This window comes from Odocoileus virginianus, chromosome 15, assembly GCF_023699985.2.
Source record: "Odocoileus virginianus isolate 20LAN1187 ecotype Illinois chromosome 15, Ovbor_1.2, whole genome shotgun sequence".
Lineage (NCBI taxonomy): Eukaryota > Metazoa > Chordata > Mammalia > Artiodactyla > Cervidae > Odocoileus > Odocoileus virginianus.
The window spans coordinates 51,740,222-51,764,471 of NC_069688.1; the positions used below are offsets into that span (position 1 = coordinate 51,740,222).

The window sequence follows — 24,250 nt, forward strand, 5'->3', positions numbered from 1 at the left end:
AGCCAATACCCAGATGTTCTCTCTGCATTCAAGCTGCACAGTAAGAACCCACATATACTAAAGATCTGTCTGAAAGCTTTTAAGGCCAAAGATTTCTATTGTGTGGCCTGTGATAGGCACTGACTAAAGGAAACTTGAAACTATAAATAGCACAGAGAATACCATATGGGGGGACAGAGGTGTTTTGCTTACAATGGCAACACAGACGAGTTCACAATTCAACTGAATTATATCCAAACACTGAATTATGAGCCCACCGAAACACTGATGACTAAGATCAGAATGTACCACCACTAGAAAGTTCTATATGCCATCTTACTACCACGTCTAAGGTGTTTCTTCTTGGTGCAGAGGCATTCAGCGCCAAGAGGCTCGGGCTTAACTCTCCATCATGATGGAACAGAAACCACGATGCAGCGGAGCCCGACTCGGGTGCTGGTGCAGTCTTGGGGGGGGGGGGGGCACCAATCAACCTGGAGCTGGTACAGGGCACCACTCCATCAGGTTGCCTCACTAGCGCCTGATAATCACTGCTCCCCAGACAAATAAAAAGCTCCAACCTAGAAACAAACTAACAGACCAGATGGGTCTTCGGGGTCGGCTAAGAAGGTAGGCATCACCTGCAAATCGGGGGGTTGTGGGGGAGGTAAGTGGGTGCAAAATGGCTGTCCAGGGCCGAATGAAACGCAGTGAATCACAAGGCAAGCCCCTCCTAGGGTAAGGGCTTTACAACAAACGTGTGCGTAGGGCACCCCCACCCCCAGCCATTCCCACTCGGGATGCGAAAGCGCGCGGGAGACGGGGCGGCAAAACCGCCGGCACCTGCGGGCAGGGAGAGCGGGCACGCGGGGAGGGGGGGTCAGGAGAGGTGCCGGCTCACCGCCTCGACGGCTCTCGCGACCCGTCGAAAGCACAAAGCCCAACGAAAGCGGAGAAGAAAGGAAAGGCGACACGTGCTCCGCAGGCAAGGATCGGGGTGCCGGGAGGGAGTTCGCAGACCACCAAAGCGCACTTTCGTTGGAAACCGCGCAGCTCCCGGAGCCCCAGCCGGCGCCCGGCGGAGGGTTTCGGGCGCCCCCTTGCTCAGCTCGAGCCCAGCCCGCGCGCACCGTCCCCCGAAACCCTCCCACCCCGAACACCGGGCCCTGACCGCAGCCCCCGCCACAGGTTGGCTGAGCCAGGGGCGGGGGCAATCGTCGAGCCGCCGGCACAGAGAATTAAGTTTCTAATAATATAACTTTAGGCGGATTAACGTTGGCTTCGCCCAACCCCGAGGGCCGCAGCCGGTACCCACGAGGCGGTGTGAAAAGTGAGGCGGGGTCCCGGGGCGCCCGCGCTCCTCCCGGGCAGGTGCGCGCCCCCCACCCCGGGGAGGGGGGCTCGCCCAGGCGGGTCGCGCTCACCAGGTACCAGACGCCGAGCAGGATGGTGCCGGTGCGGACATGGCAGCATAGGCAGCAGCTGTTGGAGTAGAACCGCGTCCAAGGGGCCACCATCTTCATCGCTTGGGCCGCGGGCGCAGTGGCGCGACTCTGCGCCCAAGTTCGCAGGAGCTTCGGCCGTCGGTCCTGCTCCCCGCGCGGCTGTCGCCGGCCCCCCTCTCCCCGGCTACCCTCGCTCCCTCTTCCCAGACCGCGTCCGCCGCCCACCGGTCCCGGGCCCCGCGCCTCTCCCCGCGAAGAGCTCGCAGCTGGAACCTCGGCCGGACCCTGCGCTCCGAGGGCTGCGGGGAAAGGGGGCGGGGCCGGGGAGAGGGGCGGGGGCGGGGCGCGGCGGCCGCGGACCACGTGACGGGCGCCGGGGGCCCTGTGACGTCACCGCGGGCTCCGGCCGGCGGCAGGCGCCGCCCGCCCGGGGGGACGCAAATCAATCAACTCTCATCCCGGGTTGTCCCCGAGTCGGCCCCCGGTGGAGTTCCGGGCCTTCCCCTCTTTCGATTGGTCATCCGTGTAACTCCACCACCAGTTCGAGATTCTTTTATAGTCTAGTTAGTGGTGGTTTGTTTTTTTTTTCTCCTTCCACTTGTATCTTGCAGATATTCTGTAGGTTCGGTGCCATCCCCGTTGTTATCTTGCAGACTGGCTGGAGGAGGGAAACGGTAGGGGTGATTCCGGCCGACTGCAGTCCTTTGAACCGCTGCTGAAGCCTCCCAGAGCAGTCTGTCTCTGCTTCCCAGCTCAATCACTGTGCTACTAATCTTTTCACAGTAAATAGGATGTGTACCTGCTATGCTTCAGGTAGCGTTTTTAAATCATGACTGCAGCTCTAAAGAAACAGTCATCAAGCCAAGTACTGCCACAAGGTGCAAGAAGGTAAGGTAAGGAGTCCTGGGGAAAAAAAGAGAACCAGGCATGGCTTTCTTGGCATAAGAGAAGCCTTTTTTGGCCTAAGCCATTTTGTGATCTATGACTGACCCCAGTGCTCGTCCTTGAACGGGCCTCAGCAAGAAAGTTCTTAAGGGAACGCAAGAAAAAACTGTTAAGGGGCAAGAGAAGTAACAATAGCAAAGATAACAAATCAGGTGTGAAGACTCCCAGGTGTGTTTCAGTGGTACCCATTAACCTGGCACACTTTCTTGAACTGTTTTGCAGAATTTAAACCCCTTCCATTGTGCAACCATCCTCTAAGGCAGGAGTCCCCAACACCCCCCACCCCTCATTAGAAACGGGACCACACAGCGGGAGGTGAGCAGTTGCCTTCCATGAAACTGGTCCTTGGTGCCAAAAATGTTGGGGACCACTGCTCTAAGGGACGATGTTGTAGACCTTTTTTGGCCCTCATGACTTCAGTCAACTCAAGTTTGGACTCTGATCACCCAAGCCCCTTCATGAATATGCCTACAGCCTTAGCTTAAAACTTCCCCAGTTTTGCTCTTAGACACTGCTTTGGGGAAGATCCCCAGTGTTCTCCTTACTTGCTGCAAGTAATAAATCCTTTCTTCTCACAGTCCTTGTTTTGGCTCCACACCCACCAAGAGGTGAACCCAGTTTTTTGGGTCGCATCTGTGAGACCCAACACAGAGAGTTAAGAGATACTTCTAGGATTCCATTTTGCAGTTATTTCCTCCCACCTAGTGTTTGGTCTGGAAGTGATCTCGGAGAGAGAGTGATCCTGAAGAGAGATCTTAGTTTCCTCTCCAGGAACTGAATCTGGGCAGCCTGAATGAAAACTAGGAAACCTAGCCACCAGACCACGGGGGACTAGAGGCTAGAAGCAAAGTGGCCATCACTCCTTTCCAAGTTTGAAAACAAAGTTTCCAGGAGGCCAAAACTATAAACAGTTACAAAGTTTATTATTACAGATGCAGCACAATGTATGGGAGAATACATAGTAGAAAAACTATCTATTTAAGTCAGAGGCAGAGCAGAGATACACACCAGGGAGAAAGGGTATGGCATCCTTTCTAAGGAGGAGGAAAGCAACAAGTCCAAAGCAAGAGAGAAATACATACTCAAAGAGGAGTGTGGCCATCCTGAATGATGAGGACTATGCTACATCAGAAACTGGGCAGAGACACACACCTGGAGAGGAATGTGGGCGTCCTGAGTGAGGAGGGGCAGTAAAGAGGTGATTTAAATCACATATAAGACAGTGCTTCTGGGTCTTTGTTTTGTTGCTGTTTAGTCATTAAATCGTGTCCAACTCTTTGGTAACCCCAGTGACTGTACCCTGCCCGGCTCCTCTGGCCATGGAATTCCCAGGCAAGAATAGTAGAGTGGGTTGCCATTTCCTTCTCCTGAGATCTTCCCGACCCAGGGATCAAATCGGCGCCTCTTCTGTTTCCTGCATTGGCAGGTGGATTCTTGACCACTGAACCACCTGGGAAGTCCAGGTCATTGTTTACCTTTGGTCAATTATCGTGTTTCTTTTTTCACATCTGACTGCTCCTTGGACCATTCCCAAGAGGCATGCACATGCCAAGATGGATCCAACCGTAGAGGCCTGTGGGTACATGTCCACACTTACTGTGAGATTGGACTCCTTCCCATTTTGACCCTCAAGAAGATTTCCTGCACTTGTGCAGACAGGGAAGTCTTCCGTGACCTCAGGATTGGGCACCTTATCTCTTTACTTTAGAAGAGCTCAGATTTTGCCTCTAGCTTTGTTCTCAGAGAAGGAAATGGCAACCCACTCCAGTGTTCTTATCTGGAAAATCACAAGGATGGAAGAGCCTGGCAGGCTATGGGGTCCACGGGGTTGCAAAGAATCGGACTCGACTAAGCGACTAACACTTGTTCATGAAGTATCTGGGTGAGAAAAAAACTCGAATTTTACTCCAGTTGACAAACACCAGGTGTCCAACCCATCTATCTCTTAACTCAGAAGAATCCTTGTCCTACGTTAGCCACTAATCACTGTGTAAGCCAAGCATCTCAGACAAGTTAAGATTATTATAGAGCACGTGTCAGTGTTTCATTTTGGATTTGAAAAAAGAGAAAGACTGGTTGGATCTATATGTCTTGAAGAAAGATTATATAGAAAGGAGGAGGAATATGAGATAAGGCTGCTTAAGTGCAAGCTTAACTTTACGAGGCTGTAAAGTTGTCACATTCTTATTGTGTAGTGTAAACCTGGATCTCAAGGAACTCTAGAGTCACCCCCAGAGATGTCAACCACAAGCCCTAATAAGAAATAATAATGAACACCAAAGCCGAGGAGGACCCTGCGAGGCCCTCTGGATACAAAAGCCCCTCCACTGCTCCTGTTTCTTGTTTGTAGAAAAGGGTTTTAGTCTCCTAAGCCTTCCCTGAACTTCAAAGAGCAGGCAGGAGTTCTTGCTGACTAGAGAAGCGAGGGAATGCAGAAACAAAGGAAAAGCAGCTCAACAAGAAAAGTCGTAATAGTCCAGTGTTCAAACAGGATCCCACTTCCTCCTCTAGGAACACAACAATCTGACACATACCTTTGAGTTGTTGTGCAGAAACTAAGACACACCGCCCTGCCCCTGGTGGACAATGATGAAGACCCCAGATGATTAACACTCTTGAAACATCACCCTCTAACCTCACCACCAACCAATCAGAAGAAGGTCATACCCGCTGCGGTTCTCACCCCAAATGTCACCTTTAAAAATGCTTCCTTGAGACCAACATGTACACGCTGGTGTATATAAAATAGAAAACCAACAAGGACCTACTGTATAACAGAAAGAACTCTGCTCAATGATATAGGGCAGACTGAACGGGAGGGGTGTTAGGGGGAGAATGGAGATGTATGTGTATATATATATATATATATATATATATATATATATAGGGCTGGGTCCATCTGATATGCACCTGAAACTATCACAACATTGTTAATTGGCTATATTCCAATAAAAAATAAAAAGTGAAAAGATATATGGTTATAGTAGTAATCTTGGCAAGGCAGCAATGAGTGGTGGCATGAAGTGAGATCTTCATCACCTAACAAGAAGTTGAACCTGGGTAGCTTGAATGGAAACCAGGAATCTTAGCCATCAGATCGGGGGGTGGGGGTGGGGGTTGGGGGGATAGAGGCTAGAAGCTATTTTTCCCTGGATGTTTGCCCCCAAGTGAAAATTGAATTTCTCACAGAGGCAAAAACTGTAAATGCAGGTTGTTTGTCGCTCAGTAGCTCAGTTGTGTCTCACTCTTTGTGACCCCACAGACTGCAGCACACCAGGCTTCCCTTCCTTCACTATCTCCCAGAGCTCGCTCAAACTCATGTCCATCGAGTCAGTGATACCATCCAACCATCTAATCCTCTGTCCTCCCCTTCTCCTCCTGCCCTCAATCCTTCCCAGGATCAGGGTCTTTTCCAATGAGTCGGTTCTTCACATCAGGAAGCCACAGTACTGAAGCTTCAGCATCAGTCCTTCCAATGAATATTCAGGACTGATCTCCTTTAGGATTGACTTGTTTGATCTCCTTGCAGTCCAAGGGACTCTCTAGAGGCTTCTCCAGCACCACAATGCAAGAGCATCAATTCTTCTGCACTCAGCCTTCTTTATGGTCCAACTCTCACATCTGTACATGACTGCTGGAAAAACCATAGTTTTGACTATGTGAACCTTTGTCAGCAAAGTGATGTCTCTGCTTTTTAATATGCTGTTTAACTTTGTCATAGCTTTTCTTCCAAGGAGCAAGTGTCTTTGAATTTCATGGCTGCAGTCACTGTCCGCAGTGATATTGGAGTCCAAGAAAATAAAATCTGTCACCGTTTCTACTTTTTTCCCTTCTATTTACCATGAAATAATGGAATGGAACGCCATGATTTTCACTTTTTGAATGCTGAGTTTAAAGCTCGCTTTTTCACACTTGTCTTTCACTTTCATCAAGAGGCTCTTTAGTTCTTCTTTGCTTTCTGCCATTAGTGTGGTATCATCTGTATATGTGAGGTTGTTGATAATTCTCCAATCTTGATTCTAGCTTGTGATTCATCCAGCCAGGCATTTTACACTATGTAATCTGCATATAAGTTAAATAAGCAGGATGACAATATACAGCCTTGAGGCACTCCTTTCCCAATTTGGAACCAGTCCATTGTTCCGTGTCCAGTTCCAACTATTGCTTCCTGACCTGCATACAGGTTTCTCAGGAGGCAGGTAAGGTGTCTGGTATTCCCATCTCTTTAAGAATTTTCCAGTTTGTTGTGATCCACACAAAGGCTTTAGCATAATCAATGAAACAGAAGTAGATGTTTTGGGGGAATTCCCTTGCTTTTTCTTTTGTTTTTAAAGCTTTTATTTGAGGGGGGCTCAGCTGGGTCTTAGTTTTGGCATATGGGATCTTAGTTGTGTCATGTGGGATCTAGTTCCCTTACCAGGGATCGAACCCAGGCCCCTTGCACTGGGAGCAAAGAGTCTTAGCCACTTGACCACCAGGGAAGTCCCTCTCCTGCTTTTTCAATGATCTAATAAATGTTGGCAATGATGTTATTGGACCAAATTTTGGGTCAGCTCACTTGCTGCACAGTAAAGCCAATATACTGATAGTGGGTTGTGGTGAGGGTATTTTAACAGGATTTATTGCAGGCAGCAAGGAAAGAGTATAAGCAGCTCATGTTCAAAAGGCCTCAACTCCCCTGTGGCTTTCAGGGAAGGGTTACTTATTTATTTATTTTTAGTTATGTTGACTTAAAAACTACAACCTAAAAGTTGAAAAAAAAAAAAAAAAAAACCCTAAAAGTTGAGAGTTGTATTTCACTCGATGGGAATTTTTAGGACTTCAAGCCTGGAAAACACCATCTCAAGTAACCTTGAGTGACTTGCTGCTAGGAGGCAAAGGGGACAAGCCAGGTTACATAGTAATTTTGCAACAAAAGGCAGGTAGTCTGAACATCAAAAATTTTTTGTAAATTAAAGAAAATTAGATATCCCAAGTTAAGGTACATTTCTATATGTATGGGAAGATGGGAGAGTCTGAGCTCACTGAAATTATTCTTTTGATATGTACCTCAGCTATCTGGGGCCAATTTCTTGTATTTTTTCACATCCTGAGTTCCTCTGGACTCACTGTAGGGAGTAGCTATAGTCTGATGGCTACTAGATGGCAGGTATTCATCATGAGCTCCCTCAGGGCTCACCAGCTCACTTTGGAGGGCTGCGATGGCTGATGACTGTGACATCCTTGTTTACTGATACAGCAGTAATTGATGTTTTCGAATTGTGGTGCTGGACAAGACTCTTGAGAGTCCCTTGGACAGCAAGGAAATTAAACCAGTCAATCATAAAGGAAATCAACCCTGAATATTCATTGGAAGGACTGATGCTGAAGCTGAAGCTCCAATGTTCTGGCCACCTGATGCGACCAGCGGACTCATTGGAAAAGACCCTGATCCTGGGAAAGATTGAGGGCAGGAGGAGAAGGGGGCAACAGAGGATGAGTTGTTTGGATGGCATCATCAACTCCATGAACATGAGTTTGAGCATACTCTGGGAGATTGTGAAGAACAGGGGAGCTTGGCATGTAAAGGACAGGAGAGCAAGTGTCCATGGGGTCACCAAGAGTCAGACATGACAAAGCTACTGAACAACAACAAGAAGGTAATTGTGGCATTTAATCAGAGGCACCAAACAAGAAATTTCAGTTTGGGCTTTGTTTTTCACTTCAAATTCCTATTTTCTTTCACATTAGAGATACTTTTCTCTCCGCAGTCTTCCATTAATATTTAATGATGCTCAAAACCACTTTTAACCAGTGCTAGGACAAGCATTAGTGCTCTGAGAAGAAACAGAATAAGAATGGGGAATGCTGCATTCCAAATTCAGACTCCCAGCACATTCCCATAGTTATCTCCTGCTCTGCCCTCCCCACCAGAATTTCATGTTCATTAAGGAAGTGACTCATTGATTCAAAGGAATTTTGTACTTCTGAGAGTTTAATCTTCAAATATTCAAATTTACAGACCCTAGCCAAATTGCTTTTGATAAGAAGAGAGAGAGTAGAGGACTCTTAGCTGGAGAAATGAGCCAGGGAGAGAGAAACCATACATCTGCAAATGAAGTTTATTAAATAAAACTTGATGTCAAGGAATTCCTTTGTGGTCCAGTGATTAGGACTCTGCACTTTCACCATCAAGTTCAAATTTTCCATCTCTTGTAGGGGGCCTAAAATCCTGGAAGCCGAGCTGCACCATCAAAAATTAAAAACAACAACAACAGTAGAACACTTAAGCTTTTCCGGTAAGCAACCCGAAGTGACCTCTAAAAATTGATCCTGAAACCCCACAAAATCATGCAAATCTTCAGGTTCACTTTAAGAACACTTGTGAACCCCCCCACCCCCCCCACCCCAGCCATTAAAGGTATGCATATCTGAAAAGCCACCAAGAATCTGAAGGATGTCACTTTAAAGAAGCAATGTGTCCATTCCGTTGGTATGGTGGGGCTGGTAGGTGTGCACGGGCCAAAGAGTGGTGCTGGACGCAGGGCCGGTGGTCCAAAAAGAGTGCTGAGATTTCTCCTGCCCTTGCTCAAAAATGCAGAGGGTAATGTTGAACTTAAGGACGAGATGTAGATTCTCTGGTCACTGAGCACATCCAAGTGAACAAAGCCCCGAAGATGTGGCATAGGACCTACAGAGCTCATGGTCAGATCAACCCATCCATGAGCTCTCCCTGCCACATTGAAGTGATCCTTACTGAGGAAGATCACCTTGTTCCTAAACCGGAAGAGGAGGTTGCACAGAAGAAAAAGGTATCCCAGAAGAAACCGATGAATCAAACATTTATGGAATGCAGCAAAAAAAAAATGCAAATAAAATTAAAACAAAGAAGCAAATGCTCTATGTCAGTGCCTTTGGAATTGTATTTATTTGGATGCAAGAGAAAATGGAATTGGCCACAAAAAGAGAAACAGTGGTTTCCCAAGGTAATTAGTCACAGCCCAGTCACTTGTTTTTCAAACAGTAGCAGATGTAACTGGAACACTGATTGCAGTCCTACCAGGGCTATTTAGACAAGTCACCTTGATTTCATCCCTAGTGTAACCAAAAGTGCTCTGCTCAAAAGCCAATAAAGAGGCAAGGTGAGTAGAAACGAAAGTTTGCTTTATTTCGGATGCCTGCAGTGGGGGTGGCAGGGTGGACGTGAGGGGGGATTGATTACGCAGAGATCTGCTCAGCGCTATCTTCTTGTTTTTAAGTACCGTGAGTCTCCAGTCCCAGGGCCGGTTTGTTCCCATTTCGTTGAGGCCAGTTCTCGGAACTGTGACAGCTTATGTCGTGGCCAGAGCCTGGTCATCACGCAGTTGACCTCGTCCGCCTGGTGGGGGTTTCAGTCTCTATAAGACGGCTCCCCGATACGGCTCAGAGTATTATCTGTAGCCCTTGAGGAGGAACCAGAAGGTCCTTGACTTTGCTTAGCGACTAAACTATTATTGTTTTGTCTAGTTTGACTGTTTTCCTTTGTTTCTGCATTTTCTCACTTCTCTGATTAAACTTATTTTTTGACTAAAGTTTTTCCACAGACAAATGGCAGGCTGAGGACGTGGGAGTAGAGCGTGGAGAGCCACAGGGCCCTGCTCCGTTTTACCAGAAGCCTCAGCTTCCGGGGAGATGCTTGCTTCTTTTCTGCGAGGGCGAAGGACAGCGGCCTCCACGGCCTTGGTCTGGTTGCCCTGCCATTCACCCGTCATCCCTCCTCTCCATCCTTCACTGTCCCCACGGTGCCTTCACTGTGTTTGCTCAGTCGTGTCCAGCTCTGCGGTCCCAAGGACTGTAGCCTGCCAGACTCCGCTGTCCGTGGAATTCTCCAGGCCAGCATACTGGAGTGGGTTGCCTTTTCTTCCTCCAGGGAATCTTCCCCACCCAGGGATCGAACCCAGGTCTCCTGCCTCTCCTGCATTGACAGGCATGTTCTTTACCACTGTGCCACCTGCTTCCACTTCCAGATTTTAAGCCCTTCTTACCTCTTGGACATCAGAACTTGCAGCCTCTTCATCACCAGGTCCTTTCCCTTGTCGCCTTCTCCAGTTTTTCTCTCCCTAGATCCTTCCCTGCCCCCCTTCTTCCAAGTTCAGGTATTTTCCAATGAGTAGGAGGAGTTTTTTCTTTCTGTCAGATAATGCCACTCTCTTTCTTCTGTCAAATTTCTTCTTTTCTAGGACAAACTACATTTCAATCTATCTATTTGAGATCCAAGTTACCTAGCGTTACTCTGAGTGGTGACTGTGCGTAAGACATAAAGGTTACAAACATTAGAACATTCTGCTCCTGCTCGCAAGGTTTATTGTTTAGCCTGGTGCACAAGTCACTGTGATGCTATTCAGAATGTGTGCCAAGTAATCTTACAGGCGCAAACAAATGCATTGGGAAAGCAGAGGGACAGTCAGGCCTTGTAAAGGGTGAATAGAATGCAGACCAGAAAAGGTGAAGCAAGAGACTTTTTTTTTTTTTTAATTAATTTTGTTGAAGCATAGTTGATTTACAGTATTGTGTTTCTGCTGTACAGAAAAGTGAGTCAGTTGCACATACATATATATTTTTTTTTTCATATTGGTATTACTGTTTTGGCTGTGTTGTGTAGCCTGTGGTGTCTTAGTTCTCCAACCAGAGATTGAACCCAGACCCACGGCAGTGGACTCTCTGAGTCCTAATCCTTGGACCTCCAGGGATTCCCTCTTTTTCTTATTCTTTTCCATTGTGATTCATCACAGGATACTGAATGTAATTCCCTGTGCTATGCATCAGGACCTTGTTTATCCATTCTCTGTAATAGTTTGCAAGAGACACTTGATCTGGGAGTTGTATAGAGCCAGACAGTCCTCTGGGGGAGGGAAGGTCTCACTTGAACTACCTCCATGACCTCAGCAAGCAGCTGTCCCAGGAGCAACCTCAGGAGCCCTCTCAAAGCTGAGAAATTCAGGGCTTCCCTGGTGGCTCAGTGGTAAAGAATCCACCTGCCAATACAGGAGACACGGGTCTGATCCCTGGTGTGGGAAAATCCCACATCTAATAGCAATTAAGCCCATGGGCCACAACTACTGAGCCTGTCCTCCAAAGCCTGGGAGTTGCAACCAGTGAGCCCACGTGCCGCAACTACTGAAGCCCGTGCCCTGCAACAAGAGACGCCACTGCGATGAGAAGCACAGCGCGACGGGAGAGTAGCTGCTGCTTGCCGCAACTAAGACCCAGAGGAGACAAAAATAAACAAAATTTAAAAATAAAAAAGCTGAGGAATTCCAAGAGCTACCACCTAACTCCTGGAAATGTAAAAGGGGGCTCAGCGCCTTCCCTAGACGCGTTGGAAAGAGGGTCCCTATGCCTATGCCAGAGGGCGCTCTGGAATGTCTTCTTCAATCTTGAAAGTACTTTCCTAGATCTAACACCATTCACCCATTCACTCATTTGATGAACGAGAACTTATTAAGTATCTCCTTGGAACTGAACCTGGCCACCATCTCAGAACAAGAAATGGTCTCTAAAAGGGGCTCATCATTTAATGAGGGAGACAGTGAAGTAAATAGAAAACATAACAGCAAGATAAGTGCTTAGATATCTTTAGCACAGGGTGCTATGAGAACCTCAGATCTCAGCTTTGGAAAGGCCAGAGAGGACTTCCCAGAGGTGGTGACAGCTAAACTCCAAATTGTAGGATAAGTTGGGGTTGACCAAGGAGAGAGACAGAGGACAACTTGGGCAGGATGGAAGCGGGATACCCAAGGGTCTAGGGGCTGGTGAGCCCCAAGGTTAGAAATAGGAAGTAGTACAAAATCTGGGACTTAACATTTGGAAGGAAAAGGGGCAGATGGGAGAATGATGGGGCTAAGGAAGTTCTATGGGTGTCAGTGTAGCTAGGGGACGTAACAGAAGATGAAAAGCTTCTCATGCCATGCTCCTCAGATTATTTTTCCTGAGGGAGCTTCTGAACCACTGAGGTTTTTGTAAATATTAAACCCGTTTTTCTTGGAAAATTGATGCCATGAGCCTAAGGGACATACAAATGAGATAAGCAGGACCTACTACCTTGACTTGTGGGTCGGGTGCAGACTGAAACTGTGAGGCCTCTGGTTTAAAGGTTGTTAGGAATTTGAAGATGACAACAGTGGAACATTAACCCAAGCATGGCCCTTTGAAGTGGGGGGACCCTGTGGTACTGCCCAGGTCGCAGGCCCTTGAAGCTGGCCGTAGGGACAGGCCCCATATTCCTCTCAGAAATTAAACACAAATAAACAACAGTTAAAAAAAAAAAGTGAGAGCTGTCTCTTGTTTCTGTCAAATAACAAAGAATTGCTTCATGGAGGCTGTGATCAATGCCAATTTTATAGGAGTGTGTGGAAGCAAATAAGTAGGATGCCAGATGATTCATTAAAGAATCTGGATCTTGTCCCAGTCGGGGGTCAGGACTGTGAAGGTCAGAGCGTGGAGCTGGCTCCAGCCCTGAACTGCAGCCAAGGCGGAAGTCAAAAAGCGTGACTGATACGCTCTGAGATCCATGTAATGAATCATGTATTTATTAAAGCACACATTTGGGGTTTGCTCAGGTTCTGGACTGGGGGTTGTAAGAGAGACAGCCTAAGACCCAACCTCCGCCTCCAAGAACCTCATGGAGTAGAGAAAGAGACGAGGGGCAGAGGGAGTCATCAGAGGTAGATACTGCGGTTAACAACACAACAACAACATTCTGATGAATAGTGGTGTTAGCATGGCATACTCTTCAGTTTATCAATGTTTAAAGATTTGGAATGCCACCAAATGCAGCTGTACCCATCAGAGTTCAGTCAGGAAAACAGAAGCCAAACTAGACATTCTACACAAAGGGAATGTACTGCAGGGAATTGGTTCCTATAATAACATACTTCACCAGTGCCATCTTGACCCACTTTTGAAGACATGGCTGCAAACGCTCAGTTCAACTTTGCAGGCAGTTTGTTAAGCCCCCACCCAAACTGCTTGCCTTATCAGGTTCTAACATGCCTGTGTTATAATATGCACTTACCCAAGGCCAGAGGCCCCAGATACCCAACACCCAGCATGGTGCTTTTTCCCTTGGGTCGGCAGTTATTCAAAATACCCAGTCCCCAGGAAGCCCTCAAAACCTTGTGAACCCCGCCCCGCTTGCCATACAGAAGCTACAGTCCAACCTGCCGTCACCCTGTCCCCGGCTGGTCCTGTCTGGATGTCTTCTCTACTGTGGAGCCTTCAGTCACAGAGTTCTGCCTTCCTTCTGTCTGCGTGTCATTGTGTTATGTCCCACCAGTGAAAGAAAACTTAAATCTTACACCACGGTTGCACCCGGATGAGAAGGCAGACAGGGGACACTGAGGCAACCCAGATATTGGCAAAAATAGGAAGGGCACTCCCATCTCCACCCGGCTAGACCGGTGACCGTGGAGGGAAGGGCGGAGCTGCATGGGTGGCGCAGATCTCTGTAGACAGGCTGCTGCTGGTGGAAACGCCTCCTGGAGCAGAGAGAGAGCAGGACTGCCTTGGCCTCTCCCCTCCTCCCCTCCTCCAGGCTCCTGCCAGAGCTTTCCATTGGCTGAACTCCCAGAAACCAGCTGACAAGGAGTCTGGGAGACATACTTTCCTGCTTACCAAAACAGCAGGTGGTACTGTGTTCGCTGCAGCATTGTTCACAAAAAATGGGGAAGCAACCCAAGTGTCCAGATGAATGGATAAACACAATGTGAGATACATGAAGATACGTGAGGGAATATTATTCAGCCTTAAAAAGTCAGGAAGTCGTGTCACATGCTACAGTACAGGCGTACCTTGAAAACCTTACACTGAGCAAAACAGGCCAATCGCAAAAAGACAGATCCTGTCTGCTTCCACTGACTCGAGGAATCCAACGCTGTCAAATTCATAGAAACGGAACATAGAGCGGTGGTTGAGGGGAGAAGGATAAGGAGGGGATGTTTTTCATGGGTACAAGTTCATGCTTTGCAAGATGAAAAAGTTCTTTTTCATAATAATGTGACTATACTTAACACTGCTAAACTCTACATTTAAAAATGGTTATGGCAGGACTTGCCTGGTGGTCCAGAGATTAAGAATCCACCTTCCAATGCGGGGAACCCGGGTTTGATCCCTGGTCTGAGAAGATCCCACATGCTGTGGGGCAGTTAAGCCTGTGAACCACAGCTACTGAAGCCCATGAGCCCTAGGGCCCGAGCTCCACGAGAGAAGCCACTGCAAGGAGGAGCCCACGCACCGCAGATAAGAGTAGCCCCTGCTCGTCACAGCTAGAGTAAGCCCACATGCATCAACAAAGACCTAGTGCAGCCAAAAATAAATAAGTAAATAAAAATTTTTTAAATGGCGAAGATAAAAAAAAAAAATGGCGGAGATAGGGACTTCCCCATGGTCCAGAGGTTAAGAATCTGCCTTCCAATGCGGGGGACACGGGTTCAATCCCTGGTTGGGGAACTGAGAGCCTACACATGGCAGAGCAAGTAAGCCCACTGGCCCCAGAGTCTGCATGCTGCAATTAAGACTGGACGCAGCCAAATAAACAAACAGAAATTTTAAAAAAGAAGGTTAAGATACTAGATTTTGCTATGTGATTTTTCCCATAATGGACTTTTTTTTTTTTCTTAAGGAATGATATTCTGATACCTGCTACAGCAAGGAGGTACCTGGAAAAATGTTAGGCTAAGTGAAATAAACCAGTCTTAAGAGGACAAATATGGTGTGATTCCACTTCAATGAGGTATCAAGAGTAGGCACATTCTTAGAGATGGAGAGTAGAATAGAGGTTACCAGAGGTTAGAAGGAGGGGGAGAGCTTGTGTTTCACGGGTACAGAATGTCTTTTTGGAATGACAAAAAATTCTGCAAACAGTCATAACAGTTGTACAACACTGTGAATGTATTTAATCCCACTGAACTACCAGAAAAAGGGTTAAAAGGCTAAATCTTATGTTTATGTATATTTTACTACACACACAAAAGAGCAGCAGAGGGGAACGGAATGAATTGAGAGCAATGAGACATCTAACCCTGAACTGTTATCAAGTAATTTATCTTCTTTCATGATCTAGAGAAGCAGGATCTGGCAATGCCTTAGGTCCTGAAGTAGGAAGATCAGTTAATCTCCCATTATTCAGTTTATAGAATTCTGTAATAAAAGGGCATGAGTTCAAGACATAATTTGCCAACGATTGTGTCTTTGGAAGAATCACTTAATCTTTCTGATTTTTACAAAATGTGAATGATAATCCTATCTTTATGGTTGTTGAGAGGTTATTACAGAATAAAGCATGTCCCATGCCTGGCACTCAGTAAGCATAGTAAATGGTAGATTTAGACAACATTAACATTATGTAGCAGCTGCTAGTATTTTACATGTATTAGGAAAGTTCACAACAAACTATGAGTTAAGTATTAAAACCCCCGTTTTTTCAGATGAGACAACGGAGAGTCCAAAGCTTTAAGCCGCTTTTCCTATGTCTGGCTGCCAGGTGGTCAGTGCCAGGATCTGGACCCAGGGTGGTCTCACTGCAGAACTTGAGTACGTTCAGCTCTCCATGCTGCCTCTGAGATCCCATCCTCAGGGATTCACAGCCTGAGGAAACACAGCACATGTGTAAAGCACTGAATAAAACCACCAGCCAACACAGGCAGTTGTTCCTGAAAATACACATGTGAAACTAGCAGGTTCAAAAGCTGATGTGGTAGTTACTCTTACCAGAGAGTTAAGAATCTTTCTAATTACAACGAGAGCTTTGATGATATTGTCCTAGCTCTTTATAAGTTTCTTAATTAGTTTCCTTCACAAATGAGAAGAGTCAACTAGTGCACATTGACCAGGGACCCTCTGGTCCCTGATTGAGAGATTCACAGCTCTGGCATACCCAAGGATTCCTCTCCAGTGTTTGAAGTTATGAGACCTGTGCTCCTTATGACTCATATCAGCACTTTAATTTTCCATTTTCCATCCATGGTTATAAATTAATAAGGGCTAAAATGCAATGAAATATTTAAATGCTTGTACAAAGAGTTCCTTAAGAGGGCAACACTGCTAAAATTGGTAGCATCAGCAGGTGAGATCACAGGAAGGGTGCCAACTGAGAGATGAAAGTTCAAATTCAGTAGAAGAAATGTTTGCTAAGGGATGGTGGATTGTGTTACTGACCTGTACACCCAACAGTCTGGTTCCCTTGCCATGGTGCCCCTCCCACCAGAAAAAATTAGATACCCCTGCCCTCTAAACTCAGGAGTCCCCATGTGACTTGCTTTGGTCAATAAAATATGGTTAGAAGTCAGGTTGGTGGGAGTTTTCAGACTTAGATGATGGTTACCAGGTTATTCCCCCTTAACCTGGAAACAGGGGCTTCCCTGGTTGGCTCAGTGGTAAAGAATCCGCCTGCCAAGTCAGGATCCCCCTGACTTGATCCCCCTGGAAGAAGAAATGGCAACCTACTTCAGTATTCTTGCCTAAGAAATCGCAGGGACAGAGGACACTGGTGGACTACAGTCTATAGGGTTGTAAAAAGAGTTGGACAGAACTGAGCAACCAAACAATAACCAGGAAACAGGCAACGTGACAGGTTAAGACTGCTCCACCCGCATCCCAGGGTGAAGATGACATGGATTACAGCCACAGCCAATCCACCATAGACATGCAGTGTGGGCAAGAAATGACTTGTGGGGCTGTTTGTGAGCACAGTGACCTCGCCCGTTGTGATAATACAGGTTATCAGCATGCTGCGGATGAAAATGTGGGTGTTGCACAAGTAAATTAAGAGCCCAGAATGGCACCTTCCAGCAAAGTCACCAGGCAATTGGCTGAAAGTTAACAGGAGACTGAAGCAAACTGTAAGGCTTCCTAGAGGAGCTGGGACTGAATAAGAGCTGCAAAGGAAAAGAAGAATCTAGACCTCTCTGTCCTACCTTAACTGACTGGCTATCGATTTTCAAATACCAATAATCGAAAGGCCAACAAAAGAAAAAAGGATACGAGAAGTCAAGTTTCTATACTTAAGAAAACGACTAGAGGAAAGTGAGAGCTATTCACAATCATATAATGAACAATTTTTGTATCTCAAACTTCATCACCTTCTAAGATTTTGCTGTCTGTGCCTCCTGTTTTTCCTAAAGAAATATGATATTATGGATATAGATTCAAGCTTCCTGTACACCCCTCCCTCCCTGATCCTATTTCCCCCCTTTAAAAAACCTCCAACTCAGTAAATTAGTTATTTTAAAAAGCTAGAGATCATCAAAATGAAAATCCCAATTGAAGAAAATATCCTTTTTTGATGGCAAAATTGAGAAGCATACTTTAAAAAAAGAAAACACAATTTATTATATCTGATAATATCAGATAATCATTAAAAATGCCCTCATCAGAGAGGGAATGGAGGGGAAAATAAGTTATACAGTTATCCTGGCTTTTAAGGATTTAACAGGATCATGACATTTCAGAGTGAAAGAGTTTGGGACTGACTTGGCCCAGTGTCTTCATGTTTTGCTTGAGAAACTGAGATGTGAAGCAACTTGCCCAGAGTCACACAGGTATCTGTGTGCGTGCCAGAACTTTGTCTCCACATAACATTACCTTCCAAGAATAGTAAGGAAGAGAGACTGGGAAGACTGGCTGTCAGTGCAGAATATACAGAACAGCTTTAGGAGGGCCCTGGTGGTTTAGGCAGTAAAGAATCTGCCTGCAATGTGGGAGACCCAGGTTGGATCTCTGGGTCAGGATGATCTCCTGGAGAAGGGAATGGCAACCCACTCCAGTATTCTTGCCTAGGAAACCTCATGGACAGAGGGGCCTTGCGGACTATAGTCCTTAGGGTCACAAGGAGTTGGACACGACTGAGAGACTAACACTTTGACAAGCAATCCTGAGGTGTCAGAGGCAGTGGAGTGAAAAAGGGAGTGGGAAGTCATGTGGAAAGAGCTGGTCTTGGGAGCTTCCCTGATGGTCCAGTGGCTAAGACTCCAAGTTCCCAGTGCAGGGGGCCCAGGTTCGATCCCTGGTCGGGGAACTAAATCCTACATGCCACAACTAAGAGTTCACATATGTCAACTAAAAAAAGGTCCCACATGCTGCCATTAAGACCCAGCACAACTAAATAAATATGTAAAAGATGAAGAAAAACTGGTTTTCCAGAGGGGCCTGGAGACTGTGGGAAGTCAGGAGAGGCCCAATGACTGTGCCCAGGCCCATGGCCTGTCTTGCATGAAGACAGTGTTACCTGCTGGGGTCACCTTGACAACCAGGAGCTTCACTGGAAGGCTGAGTGGTCTCAGTGAAACAGAACAGGACTGGGTGGTCCTTGTGTGGTCTCCCACCTCCACCTTGTCCTCTGTCTGCCTTTTGCCTGTGGGAAACTTTAGTCAAAGAATAAGTTTAACCAGAGAAGTGAGAAATGATGAAACAAAGACAAACAGTCAAAGGAGACTAAATAATAATAATGTCATTAAGCATAGTCAAGGACCTTTGGTTCCTTCTCAAGGGCTCTAGATAACATTCTGAGCCACAGCCTGTGAGCTGTGCTATAGACACTAGAACACCAGGTGGAGAATGACCGGACTGTACACAAGATATGAGCTGCCACAATTCTGAGAATGGACCTCAAAGAAATAGGAACAAATGACCCTGGAACTGAAGATTAACTGTACCTAAAACAACCAAGATGATGCTGGTCAGACCACTGACGGCCAATTTGAAGATAATATCAGAGATGACTGTGCTATTTCTGCATGTAATCCCTCCCCAGAGCTCTGTCTATAAAAACACTCGCCCCCTGCTTGTTGGGGAAGGGCAGGAGGAGGTGAGGGGGGGAGTTGGCCTTTGACTAGATACCTGCCACCCTACAGCTCAAGTTGCCATTATCTGAAATAAAGCAAACCTTCCTTTCTACCCATCTGGCCTGTTTATTGGCTTCTGAGGGGCGAGCAGCCGGCTTCCCCCGACACACACACACACACACACACTCTTACGGAAACATTAGAACTTGGAAACACTTGCAGTGAAAATGAGTTCCTAGGGTCTCAGGATTCTAGGGGCCCAGGAAGGCTGTGGGATAGGCAGCTCATTGCTTTGCTTCTCCTCCCTGTCTCTCTGACCAAATCATTCCTGGGCATTGGTGGTGGTGATGGGGGTTTCTTTCTTTTTTTCTACTTATCATCTATTTATCGTGCTAGGAATTTTATCACACACCATTTTGCCTTTATAGATGTCTTTTTTTGTTTTTATACACTAAGGAGATAATCAGGCCTTCATTTTTACATTGATTTGTTTCTATTTTGCTGTGACTTGTATAATACTTAGAAACAAAGAATGCATTTACATTTCATTTTCTCGAAATGAGGGATTTAGATTAAGCACATACCAGGGAAATTTTCACAAGGATATTTTCATTTAGTGAGTCAGCCATTTTAGATTACATCAAGCAACTCCTCCTTACCTATGCCAAGTCCTTTGCTATGCAGAGGGTTTAACACATTCTCGATAAGTGCTTGAGAAAAGGCTGAGGGCGCTTTGTTTATGGAAATGTTTGGCAGCCTGTCTTATTTTCCCCATGGGGAAAAAAATTACACCTTAAAAAATGAACTGTATTAATATCTGTGAGTCCATACAAATGTAAATAAATGACTGAATAAGTAAATAAATGAGGGAGAAGAGATAAGTCCCCTGGTACAGAAAATTTCAAATAATTTATGTGCCTGCTTCACTCACAAGGAGATTGAACATACATGTGGGCTGCACAAAGTGACTGCCTTCCAAAGAGCACAGCATAGAAAGTGACCTGGAGAAACCTGACCAACACTCTCCCAGCCAGATGATCAAGGTCAAGGTCAACAGTGATAAGTCTTGTCTGTACCTACCTTTGGTCTGTACCTACCCTTGATATGATATTTTGAGAAGGAACACTTTACCTCTGTGGTCTTTGTCCCCTTAACCCATCACCCTGGTCTGATAATGAAAAAATCGTCAACAAATCCCAACTGAGAGACTTTCTACAAAATATGTCACCTGTACTCCTCAAAACTGTCAAGGTCATCAAAAACAAGGAAAAGGAGGAACTGTCACAACTAAGAGAAGCCTAAGGAGATTACCTTAAATACAGTGCAGTACTTGGATGGGATCTTGGAAGAGGAAAACTAAGGAAACATCTGAATAAAATGTGTACTTTTGTTAATGATAATGTACCAGTGTTAGTTCATTAATTGTGACAAATATACCAGATTAATGTATGATGTTAGTAACAGGGGAAACAGTGTAGAGTATCCAGAAACCCTCTGTATTATAGTCATAGTTTTTCTGTACATCTAAATTGTTCTAAAAAGCAAAGTTCATTAAAAAAAAAAAAACAAACAACCAAAGAGGGAATTCCCTGGCAATCCAGTGGTCAGGACTCTCACAGACAAGAGCATGGGTTTGATCCTTGGTTGGGGAACTAAGATCCTGCAAGCTGCGAAGTGTGACTAAAAATTAAACAACAACAACAACAACAAGTGAACCATGCTGTCATTAGAAGAGAGGAAATTATTTTAAAACAACATTAGACAGATTTGTTACTGCTTAGATAATCATTAAAGCAAAACTTTCTGAAGGACTCTTACTTTGATGTCACCTATTCCAATTAGTTTAACATCATCCTCTTTACAGAGAGAAAAGGATGTTTTGTGAGCTAATGAAAATATGATACATACACATTTTAATTAATTAAATGAGTTCATGGCACTCCTCAAAGTGTCTTTTGTTTGTCGTGCTGCAAATGCCCCCTTTGGATCCCTGTCAATTTATATACTTTTTTAAATTGACCAAAGGATTTAAAGAAGAGAAATATGCCATTTTCTACTTCAAATATCTTTCTCATTTAACTCAGCTTTTTTCTGTCTTTTCATTAAGTCTTTATTATTCTAATAAAAATGCTCACTGTGAGACAGTTTTTATTTTACAGTTCACTTAACTTTACATTTTTCTTGGAATTGTTTTTGGTAACATTTCCCTTGCCACTTCCCTCCTTTTGAAAAAAAAAAAAAAGTAACATCAATATATTCTTCCTTGTGATCTCTGAAGATTCGATACTTCATGTACAAGATTAGAGGTTATCCCTAAATATTTCAGAGATTGAGAATTTCAGCAAATATTTGTTTTACAGTGTTTGAGAAGAAAAACACCTCCACTTTCAAATACCTAGTAAGCAGTCCACGTTGTTATTTGGAGTAGTTAAGAACATTTCCTGTTTCTTTTAGGTTTGGGGACAGAGGTGAGAAGAACAGGAGGAGAGTTCCCTAATGTTCTGCACAGACATCAGGAGATGAACTCAGGAAACATGGGAGAAACCCTCAACTCTAGCATCAAAAATTCCAATATGACGCTTAGGTTGGGCTGAGATTGGGCCCCTAGGACTTCCTCCTCATGTGAATGGTGTGGGGGCCTTTTGGAGGACTTGCAGTCCATTTCCACAGCATTTATTGGCAACCGCTTGGCACCATATCCCTGGGACCTAAGTGGATTAAGACACAGGCGCTCCCCGTTCCTTGAGCGTGGGAACCAGTCCGCGAAAGTCAGGGAAAGTGGTACCCAACTCTGAAAGTCGCCAGGCCCTGACTCACATCGGTAGCCCTCGTCCAGGCTCCTGCCTTTGCTTCTACTGGGACCTCCCACCTCAATCAAGTCCCCGCCCATCGACCTGAGGGAGGGAGGAGCCTCTCAGTGTTGACCGCTGGCCGGTCCGCTTCAGGCTTCTCACATCCCTCCATTCCCACACTCCTCCTCTTGCTCCAGTGACGTGCACAGGTCACCAAGCGGCTCAGATGAGCCTCACTTGCGGCAGCCCCAGGGCGGGGCTGCCATCGCTTCCAAACCCCATTTGTCCAGAGGGAACAAAGCAGGGCTGGACTCTGTCCGGAGTCTGGGGGGCTCTTCCCTCCTAACTGGGCTGCCTTGTGGCCCTCGTCCCCAGCAGGAGAGTTTCCGTGCCTGGAGGATCACAGGGATCTGAGAAGAATAGCTCCCTCTTCCTCTGGAAGAAAACCACTAAAATTCCACTAAACCCCCAGAGATCTCCAGAAGCAAGGCATCGGTGTGTAGATGTGTCTTCTCTCAGGTGGGACTGAGGCGCCCCCCCAAGATGGCCGGCGGGTCTCTGTGGGCCGCCAGTCTGCTCATCGGCGCACGTGGGAGGGCGAGGGACGTGACACCCAGAGGGTGGTGCTGGGCCTGGGCCGGGAAGCTGTGGAAGGACAGGGGCTCAGGGAAGCGCTTCAGTCATCAAGCAGAAGGAAAAAGCCTCCAGGAGGATGACTGGAGACTGCGGGAAGGTGGAAGGTCTGAGGGTCTGTGGGCAGCTGGGGGTAGGGAGACGCGGGTGAGAGATCGCTCAGGGAGAAGCAGCTTTGAAGATGGTCGCAGAGGTGTGGGGCGGAAGGGCCCAGGGGGGTCCAAGGGACTGAGAGGCAGGGACTTGGCCGAGTGGTCCCCAGGGGTGGGAGTTCACCTACTGTGATGGCAAACGGGCTAGAGGGAGACACTGTGAGCCGGGGTGGAGACCTGGAGCTTGGTAGACAGAGGATGCCCTGTACCTGGGTGGGCGTGCTCTGCCCACCTGGGGCTGAAACCCAGCCCGCTGTCCACTGGAAGAGCCAGGCACCCTGGCGTGGGGATGTGTTCAGCCTGACCGAGGGTACCCCAGCGCAGCCCTGGGTACATGACTGTGGCGAGGCTGGGTCAAGGGCTTAGTGGATGGCATGGACCTCAAGGAATAGGGGCTTTTTACAAGAAGGCAGAGGGGAAATAGTGTGGAGTGGCGTAAGGAGGGAGAAGGAGGCCACCGGCTTTCTGGCCCTATGACACAAGATTCTTCTGGTTAATAATGATAATGATAATAATGGCCAGTACACCCAGAACTTACTGTATTCCAGGTACAGTGCTAGCTACTTTCTGTGAATATACCTCAGTTAATCCTCACAACAACCTGATGTGATTAGCTCAATTTCTCACTGAAGAAACCAAGGCACAGAGACTGGGTTACTTGCTCCAGCTCAAAGTGAAAGTGAAGTCAGTCAGTCCTGTCCGACTCTTTCTGACCCTATGGACTGTAGCCCTGTAGCCTGCCAGGCTCTTCTGTGCATGGGACTTTCCAGGCAAGAATACTGGAGTGAGTTGCCATTTTCTTCTTCAGGGGATCTTCCCAACCCAGGGATCGAACTCCTGTCTTCCACATTGCAGGCAGACTCTTTACCCTCTGAGCCAGGAGGGAATCCCAGGAATTAACCCCTAACTGTCTTTTTTTGATAATTTAAGAAGTCGATTTATTTAGAAGAAATAGACGTTGCATAGACAGAACACAGTCTCGGATGGTGTGAGCGGCCAAGGGAGAGACACGCTCCACAGACAGTGTGGGCTGTGTCAGAGGTGAGAGTCCAGCCTCCACTGTCTTGACCCCAGACTTCACTTCCCTTCCCATGAAACTAACACATAAGGATTGCTTTCCTCCAAAAATCACTCACAAAGCTAGTTTTATATCCTCCAGATTGACAAATGTTCATCCTAGCTTAAATCTACTCTAGTTTGACGATGAAAATAGGAATCCCAAACTGGACTTTATTTCTTTCGAGACAGAGAAGACCTCAGTTGAGTGTGTTTTTCTCACCTTCCAGTTATGCTCACTCGGCCCTTTGCTTCCTCCCTGCCTCCTCACACAAGCCCTTTTCAGAGCTCAGACTGCAGCCTACTCTACCTTCTGTATCTTGCCTTCATTACAGGATTAGCACCCAACTCTACAGGACTTCCCAGGTGGCACAGCGTTAAAGAAACTGCTGCCAATGTGGGAAAGACAAGAGACGCAGGTTCCACCTTTGGATAGGGGAGAAATGGCAACC

General features: G+C 46.5%; 1 protein-coding gene, 1 long non-coding RNA gene and 1 pseudogene across 3 annotated transcripts in view; 2 read left to right on the forward strand and 1 right to left on the reverse strand.

Annotated features, from left to right (window-relative positions):
* The window catches only part of LAPTM4B (lysosomal protein transmembrane 4 beta), a 63,276-nt gene extending 61,531 nt beyond the window's left edge, over positions 1-1,745 (reverse strand). The window contains exon 1 of one of the 2 annotated variants that reach the window (XM_020903159.2): positions 1,404-1,740. In XM_020903159.2, the coding sequence (XP_020758818.1) occupies positions 1,404-1,502 (99 nt within the window). In that variant the 5' untranslated portion in view covers positions 1,503-1,740. Of the gene's footprint in view, positions 1-1,403 lie in introns of both variants that reach the window. The other variant, XM_070477359.1, reaches the window with a different exon arrangement.
* Positions 1,746-1,837: 92 nt separating this feature from the next.
* LOC139038486 (uncharacterized) lies at positions 1,838-2,227 on the forward strand. The gene is made up of 2 exons (XR_011491521.1): positions 1,838-1,987; positions 2,078-2,227. It is a non-coding gene; the product is annotated as an uncharacterized lncRNA (long non-coding RNA).
* Positions 2,228-8,674: 6,447 nt separating this feature from the next.
* Positions 8,675-12,621, forward strand: LOC139038415 (large ribosomal subunit protein uL22-like; annotated as a pseudogene).
* Positions 12,622-24,250: the final 11,629 nt, after the last annotated feature.